Below are 8,771 nucleotides of genomic sequence, written 5' to 3'. Positions count from 1 at the left end.
ATTTGGTTCTGGTGTAACATCGGCCTGGCGTCTGGGACGGCGTTTGTCGACTTGCAAAGAGTATACCAGCCAAGTTTACGGTGTGCCATAGCATAGTCTTATTTATGACAGTGACGAATTGATAATCATGACCAAGCTTGCATAACCAAGAAGATTTAACAGGTAATCCCTTCAAACAGTAACACCCATCAGAACAAAAAAAATGAAAGTGTCAAGTCTCTTGCCTCGCTCGACCAGCCGCATTTTTTTACCCCATCGACTGGTCTTGAGCTGGATGCACCGGTCCGAAGAAATATAGAAAAAGGACCGGCTGTATGAGACGAGAGTGAATACCTCGATGATGTTTGAGTACGGTTTTATCCGCCTTTTTTTTCTTTTGGTCTACGGATATGGAATCGTAATTAATCTGTCGGGACATTCAACCATCCATTTATCATTGGTAGTTATGTGGTATGGTTAGGTTCGTCTGTAAGAACGACGGCTAAAATTAAAGGAAATGTTAATTTTTATTTGTTCTCTCTAAATCATTTAATTGTCTATTTCGAGGATAGATATGCCAAATGAAATGATCCCTTTGCAACTGCCACTGATAACCCTTAACCCTTTGCGGCCCTTGCTAAGGGTTATATATGCAGCACTTTAGGACACAGAGGAATAATGCAGTTAACAATGAAGTAGATTATAAGCAGAAATAGGTATGTAGCTTGCTACTTATTCAGGAATATTTCAAATAACTTCTCTATTGCCTATTATAACAATAGGCCTCTCGGCCTGGGTTGAAATGACCTGCGCCCCTTGAATGTTATGCAGATCCTGATGATTTTCGCATCCAAAGTATCATTAACTGGGAATTCTACTATGCAGCACTAGTAGAAGTTATATATTGTTTACCATGGTGGCTCCTTCTCGTGTATTCCAACGACTGGAGCAGCAGACTGGATGACTTCTTAACACACTACATGCCGCAACAAAAGTCTTTTTCTTAATGTCCTGAAAATAAGAGCAGCGACAACAGATAGCAGCAGAATTGTCGCTCATATGGAACACAATCTCATGCATAATGGGAATTTCTGGGTTTATCCTGCAGCTAGGTCCAGCTTTGCATTCGATGATATCTACTGGCGATTCATTATTAACAGGAGGTACTGTACTGTACATACTATAGAGAGCCCACCTTGCTCAAAGATCGGATTGCGCTTCTCAGCGAAGACGAGCGAGCGGGCTGATCTGGATGGATGGATGGAACAGGCAGCTCAGCGCAAGCTAGATGAGAACCGGACACTGGATGAGAGATTCTTGCAAACTTCTTGAGACAGTATCTGTTGTCTGCTAGATTTGTAATGATAATGTAGTTTGTCTTCCCTTTTTTTTTTTGTATAGCTATAGCTATTTCTTCTCCTCGTGACGATTTCAGACAACCCCGAGGCGTTTTTGGATTGATACTGGACCGGATGGGTATGATATATATACAATACTCCCTTTTGAACACAATCTCAACATCATCCTTGAATTTATTCTTTCCCAGATGATGCATTTGCATTGTCAGAGAGAGCCCTATATTATGCATATATATATATATATATTATATATATGCATTGGTGATCTTATTTTCTGTGCGAGTTTTTGTCAAGAATCCCGTAATATAATTATTGGTGCTTTTTTTCTATGCTAGAGTATTTTTTTTGGTTACAGTTGCTCTGTGCTTTGTCATGCGCCTGCTCGATTTCTCACGATTTGGAGCTTCGCTTTCTCCAACTTTGAATCGCTGAATTCTGATCTTCAAATTGGTGAGTGATGTATGTATATCGCCTACCGCATTATCGCTACCGCAGCGCTGCCTTCTTGGTGGGCATGCTATCCTGTCAATCTAGCTTACTGATAGGTATATATCCTCGATATGTCTGAGCGAAAACTTAGAAGCTTAATCTGAAGAAAAAGATTTTACCATAGAGCCATTGTACTCCGAAAACCTGTTTAAATGATTCACCTAATTACTTGTCTAGAAAGGCGGCGGATCCAGATCCAGCCCTTCGACCGTCAACTTGAACGCGTCGTTGCGCGAGTAGCTCCCCGCCACGTCAAGATCGAGTCTCCCCCGCTCGCAGTCCTCGAAATCCACCTCTGCAATGACGAGGCCGTCGCCAATGGCCGATTTGCTGCTGTTGTCAGGGTCGACGGTTGGGATGTCGGTCCCTGGCTCGTCGTCTGTCGAGACGTCCCAGATCGGTCCGCCTAGGACTTCGCCCAGAGGTCCGATGATGCAGGAGCCGCCGTGGCTGACGTAGGGGTTTGTGGGGTCTGGGTAGATGTCAGTTGTTGAACGAGAGTGGTTCAGAAATATATATATTATCGTCGACTCACCTGTCTTGGTGGGATACAGCCCCGGACGAGCTCCGTTCGCTGGAAGTAGTGCAGTTAGCGATGTCCACATTCCACTACATGCTGGTCTTCTAACCTGTCGAATCCTCGACCACTGCCACGCTGACATCCTCGACCGTCCGATCTCGCTCCTTATCCGGATGGAGCTGCGACGACCCAGGGGACTGCGGCCAAACGATCTCATGCGGTCCCTCCGTCGTGATGGACTGTTTCCGCGGCTGCGATTGCGCCGATCGGTCCGGCAATCGAGATGTTGTCGTCGTATCTGTCTTCTTTCCCGTAACCCATTCCGGCAGGTCATTTCTCCGCACACATTGATTGGCAGAGAGCACCACGGCGCGTCCCTCGAATGCCACCGTCCGCATCAGCGGCAGCCAGGTATCCCGTCCGTCTGCCGTCGGGGCCAGGTACAGGTTCACATTCTGCGAGTACAGACTCTGGCGCAGCAGCGGCATGTAGTTCTCCCAGCAGATGGCGGCGCCGATGATCAGTCGCACTCCGTTGATCTCCGTCGTCACGGCCTTTAATGTCGAGGGGGAGCCCTGGGCCCAGATCAAGCGCTCTGCTCCGGTCTGACGAGTGACATAGGATTTGTTAGCATTAGGAATTAGTAATTCTGAGCATTGACATAAAGCCAACTTACTGGCATCACCTTCCTCCTCTTCCCCAACACCCCCCTGATCGGATCGACGTAGACGACAGCGCAGTACAAACTCCCCCCCGCCTTCTCAATCACTCCCACCGCGATGAACACGCCCGTCTCGCGGGCCACCTTCTCAAGGAACTCCCTCGTGCCATCTCCGCGATGCTCCCGGCCCTTGGCGACGGGCAGCTTCCGCTCAATCCAGGCGTCGCCCGCCCCGGCCGGCGTGTCGCCCAGGTCAACCGCGGAGTTGAAGTACTGCAGGAACTGGTCGCGGCCGTGCGGTGCGCGGTCGCCCACCGCGGTGCCAAAGTCGCATGTCCGGGGATAGCCGCCCAGGTAGGCCTCTGGGAAGAGGAGGACGTGGACGCCGCGCGAGGCAGCGTGGCGGGTCGTCCGCTCGAGGGCAGTCAGCGTCTCACTCAGCGTGGAGCGAGTCCGCGATTGGGCGACGGCGACGGTGAGTTTCTTGGGCATGGCGAGGATGGATGTATGTATGTATACTAGAGCAGGAGCATGGAAGCGATAGCTGAGTATTATTATACTAAGCAATGACTGTGAATGAGGTCAATTGAGGAGCAAGACCGAAAGTAAGTAAGCTTCCGCCGTCATACGAGGCACGAGCGCAGTGCGGGGGAGATGGGGAGACGCATCGGTCACTGTTGGAGTATTTCCAGATCCGTCAGGGAAAACCGCCCAGCGATCCTTTTTTTTTCCTTGGAAGGTATTCTGTGGTCTTTTCACATGGACTAATTCTTCTCTCCCAATTGATCCGATTTCGATATTGAGAGGCCCAACATTGGAATGGGTTCATGATTGCGTCAGTGCGGGGTGGAAGAGAAGCTGCTCCGGTAATGGGCTTTCCGGTATTTGAGATGACTACTGCCAGATACGGTATAAGATATGCCCTAAGTTGGCTTTCGGGTAATTTTCAAAAGTGCAGTACATAATATCTTATTACATGCCCTGCGCTGCCCTAATTATCTTCCACCATATAGGTCTTCTCTTACATTCGATACGCCAATTTATCTAACTACGTCTCTTAAATCTAATATTGTAAGCTGCCTCTGAATTACAGAGTTCTATTGTAGCTTCTAATGATGTCTCTTCCAAGCTCTAGACGACATTCTATTTTAAATTGTTACTATGCCTGTCTTAAGCTCCCGTATTTATTCAGTCAGGAAACCCTTTTCTCTTCTATCAGCTTTGCGAACGCAAGTACTTCGATGTTACGCTGATCTTTTGCCGTAACCATCCGCTTCCTAGGCGAGATCGCTTCTCGGAAATTGACTGATACCTTGACAGAATGGTGTCGTAGTGCTAATCAATAAAACTGTCCTGCATCTCTCTTCAAGACTAAAGGGCTGAATGGAGAACCGATCTGAGCATTTGATAGTCGAGTAATAGCATATGTATAGAACAGGCATCTACGGAAGAGAAGCCTGACCTCAACCAGACACTGACCTCTAGTTTAGACATCGACATTTTTAACGCTGTCATTAACTTCTTTTTTAAGGTTAAAAAAAATATCAGCAAGTTGAATCCTTTCACTTGTTGAACTGTAGAATATGACTACAGTCCTACTCTAGATCCCACAGCTCGCTTAACATACTGCCAAGACAACCTCTCTAATTAACTGGCAAAGCCATCTTCGAGTCAACGAATCTTGGCAAGCAGTGATTCCTGATAATCATTTCCTACAAAACGTACCACCCGGATATACAGACAGAGAAGACCGAGATCTGACTCCCGTCCAGAAACGGTCTTGGCGCGCTGCATTCACCACAACCAATGTCGACATACCGTCACTTCATACCATAGAATAACGATCTAACTTGATATCAGTGACCTGATCTGAAGGAATGAATATCTGGCCAGGTTATGACCCATGAACAAGAAACGAGTCATTCGGTCAACTGTTAAATATGAGTCTCCCACGATGCTTCTTCTTCTCCTCCTTTTTATTCTTTCAAACTATCAAGATACCCCAAGGCCGAGATAGGTCCTCTTTTCTTTTGATCCACGAACAACAAGTCCTACATATCAGGTTAGTTGGATGAAGTCCTTCTTAGGCAGTTGTTATATATATCAACACACATTGCACGAAGATGAAGGAGAGAGACTGACCTTGTCTTGCAGCATCAAAACTCTTGCCTGATTATCTGATCCTTGCCTTCTTTACCTCAAGGACAACTATCTTAAAAAGCAAATAATATCCTCTTAGAAACCATGGGCATTATGAACCTTGGGGTGGGTTTCACCGGTGTGTTTAACCGAACCCACAAAAAGCGCGACGGCCATACCCACGTCTACCTCGCAGACCCATTCACGACGCTTGTCTACCTCATAAAACTGGACGACGATCAAAAATTTCCCGACAAAGTGCAAACTAGGGCGTGGATCAAATCTTCCGGACAGAGCATCACTCAAGACCAGCAGCGAAGCTCAGACGTGGAACCACACAGTGGAGAATGCTTTATTTCCAATTGCAAAATTGAGGGAAAATGGGGCTTTGAAAGCGGTGACCAGGTTGAAATCGTAATCGAGGCCAAGGTCGGACAGGCCCTTGTAGGAACGCTGGATGTGACTTTGGTTATCAACTAGACGTCCATGGTCGATGGATGTCATTACTGATCGATCTGATGGGTCGATCTAGATGAGGGGTGGTTGGATGTGTGCGAGTATTTCTATTTACTTGGTTTGTGACAGGTTTCTTTTCTCTCTACTTGACATTTCTTCTTGACATTCATGTATGAGTAGATACATTTTCTATCTCTTCTATTTCTTCTATTTCTTCTATTTCTTCTATTTCTTCTATTTCTTCTATTTCTTCTATCTCTTCTATTTCCTCTTTTCTTCGGGTTCCACCATGTATTTAAATGTATGAGTTAGACCAATTCTGACAGATTGCTACCATTTGAATCAATTATTATTTGATATTCAAACATTCGAACTTTATTCATGTCTGTATGTTGTGTTCTACAGTAGTCCTTATCTGTAATGCAAGGTTGTACTTGTGCATCTATCTACTCGATCTACTAACATCCGGAAATTTCCTCGAGAAATTACTCATTTCACACCCGTGCTTCGTTCGAAGATATTAAAGTATCAAGCAATCAATAGATACCTTACATCTCCTTTACTCTTAACAAAATTGGAGAGATATTGACTCATTCGCCAGGATGTGGGGTATTATGACTCAATATATATGGTCTGAAATGACTCTACGCACGCAAGTCACTTTCTATGATCCCACTTGATTGCATGTGACAGGGAGTGAGAAAAGTTATTTTTGTTCTACCATCATCGTATCTTCCATTGTGGCTGATGGATGCTGGATGGTGAACCGAGGACATTCATTTTCAATTTTCGATCTTAAAACCAGAACTTTACCTAGTTAGTTATGTCATGTTAGTCATGTCCTGACCACAACAAACCTTACTTTAAGTGCGGAGTATGTAGGACACACGCAACCCAAGACAAAAAAAGCACAGGACCTTAGGGACCAAAAAAAAAGAAAAAGAAAAAGTGTCATCGACATAGTATACTGTACATGTATGTACATATGTATCTATAGAACTGCTCTGGCTAAGATAGGAAATAATATGGAGTGGCAGGCATGTAGTGACGAGAAAGCAAGCAAGCAAGTTTCCGTATGCGGAAGGTTGGTTTGCTGGTTTGCTGGCTGGTTGGTCAGAAGAGCTGACCGACCGGGTAAGTCGAGTGTATATAGATTATGAGCATTACCTAGTGACTACTAAGCTACGGACAGATAGACGAACATACACATCTCGTCTGTGCTGAATAATATATAAAGGCAGAAATATCGAGTTACTACGAAGAGAAAGGAGAATATAGATAATCTAGATGTAGCAAAGACAGTGGCACTCAACTCGACCTTTTGTCTTGTTCCTAAATTTCAGATATCATGTCCAGCACAATGAGAGCCACTGTCTGGGAAGGAAAGCCTTTTCACATTTTGGTCAAAGACTGTCCGATACCTCATGTGAGAGATCTCTGCCATCTGTGGCTCTGTTCTGCATACCTATCAGGGTAAGTAACAGTCAATACAGTATCTACTCGAGGTTCAATGTCTCTGATAATAGACTCATGCGTATTTGGCAGCACAAAGCGCCCTAGACCATAGGCCCGAAGGCATAAGCAGCATCACCAGAGTCGGCGAGGGCGTGTTTTCCACCAAGAATGGCGATCGGGTGGCTATTTCATAAGCCTAACCCTACCTCAACAACCATGGTTGAATTGAATCGAAATTAGCAACTGATAAAGACAGGTACATACCGGCCTGTGGCTTCTGCGCCAATTGACGGTCAGACAATACATCTAGCGTTAGTGAGAAAGTGAGTCAGGATGGCTTGTAAAATTCGGCTTAAAAGAAAGCATCAATTAGAGAGCCTATGGTCCAAGAACTAGTAGATAATCTGATGTAGAGAGACTTTACTAAAAATAAAAAGCCTCTGAATATTGTATTAAATGTGATGCCTATCTCTATATAATTATTTAGAACTAAAGAGAAATAGTTAGATTAAATCACAGTATCTTAGATACCTGCTGCTTGCTTCTCCCTGCTAATAGCTTCAGGATATATCCTATCCTCTTCCTGTTTATAACACTATTAAGGACCTTTTGTCTGAGTATAACAGTATATTAGGGCATTTACCTATATATGGAGATATAAGAATTGGTCTAGGTGATACTTAAGAGTAGGGTTTCCAGGTAGATAGAATATTACAACTTGTATAGACATATAAGGACCGGATAGTATATTGGAAAGGTATTAGCTTAAGTAGTGATGAAGCTATATTGGCTATTACACTTTATCCTCTGATAGTCTCTTTTATTTTTCGCTTGCACATTAGTCGGCAACACGTCTCCCTCAATGCCCAGGCAGCACTGGAGGGATGACTGGCTAAGTCTTTTTATTAGTCGCTGTATCGCCTAGCAGAAGTCGCATTCCAGTAGATATGCAAGACGGCTCTTATTACTCGTTAGGTGGATTGAAATCTACGCAAGTAGAGTATGAGTAGACCAAAATGCGTTAGACTTAAGCGTAATAGATGCCGTCGGTCTCTTATCAGTGAACTGCAGGCCGCAGACAGTGCACCTAAAGGGATCTCCCATCTTGGCTCGTTTGAAATGCTTCCGTCTGATGTGCTTGGTTAGGTCACCGTGCTCTTTGAATTGCTTCACGCGCTTTTTGATGTCCAAATTCGGCTGTCCCACACAGATGAAACAGACACGGGGCCTTCTCTCTGTCATGACCGATCGAATAGCTGCCTCCAGCAGCTGATCCGACTGGGAGCAGCTTTCGGCAGCATTAGTCTCCTGGTCTTTAACGTCGTATCCTTCTGGCTTTGTTGCCTCGACCTTGCCGCGGTGATAAATAGAAATGGAGTCTTCATCGGACTCGCCAGGTACCACTTACTCGTCTTTGGCGCCCAGAAACTCCTTTGTGAACTCAAAAGTGAACTCGATCACGATCCAATGAGGACCACCTTTAGGATCTCGGAGCAGGCAGACTTTAATATGGCGATACTTGAGATCCAAGATGGCCTGCGGACGATTTGTTGTAAGACCTGCCAGCTGTAGAAACAGACAGAACTCGATGCGATGTCGACCGTGTCCAAACTTCTTTTTTGTGGTGCTGATGACAGTCTCCATAACCTTCGCCAGATCCTCGACATACATAGCCGACTTTTCACGACCTTTACTGGACAGTTTGTGTTTCTTA

The 8,771-nt window shown here is 45.1% G+C and overlaps 3 protein-coding genes across 3 annotated transcripts; 1 reads left to right on the top strand and 2 right to left on the bottom strand.

The window, feature by feature from the left end:
* Positions 1–1,999: 1,999 nt before the first annotated feature.
* T310_7467 (Nitrilase) lies at positions 2,000–3,499 on the bottom strand (the record flags this gene model as incomplete). The annotated part of the gene is made up of 4 exons (XM_013469736.1): positions 2,000–2,298; positions 2,362–2,400; positions 2,456–2,951; positions 3,023–3,499. 4 exons carry the CDS (start codon positions 3,497–3,499, stop codon positions 2,000–2,002), a joined length of 1,311 nt encoding a protein of 436 aa, XP_013325190.1.
* Positions 3,500–5,251: 1,752 nt separating this feature from the next.
* Positions 5,252–6,966, top strand: T310_7466 (uncharacterized protein; the record flags this gene model as incomplete). Its single annotated transcript, XM_013469735.1, has 4 exons — positions 5,252–5,590; positions 6,424–6,476; positions 6,640–6,736; positions 6,844–6,966. The coding sequence occupies 4 exons, from the start codon at positions 5,252–5,254 to the stop codon at positions 6,964–6,966; spliced, it is 612 nt and encodes a 203-aa protein (XP_013325189.1).
* Positions 6,967–8,044: 1,078 nt separating this feature from the next.
* T310_7465 (uncharacterized protein) lies at positions 8,045–8,749 on the bottom strand (the record flags this gene model as incomplete). Its single annotated transcript, XM_013469734.1, has 2 exons — positions 8,045–8,345; positions 8,466–8,749. Coding segments are annotated over 2 exons (585 nt in total), but the record flags the coding sequence as incomplete, so codon positions are not given.
* Positions 8,750–8,771: the final 22 nt, after the last annotated feature.

The sequence above is a fragment of the Rasamsonia emersonii genome (genome assembly GCF_000968595.1).
Source record: "Rasamsonia emersonii CBS 393.64 chromosome Unknown ctg1118621760548, whole genome shotgun sequence".
In the NCBI taxonomy this organism is placed as follows: domain Eukaryota; kingdom Fungi; phylum Ascomycota; class Eurotiomycetes; order Eurotiales; family Trichocomaceae; genus Rasamsonia; species Rasamsonia emersonii.
Note: the sequence above shows the minus strand (reverse complement) of the source record. Positions and strands in the feature narration are given on the sequence as shown.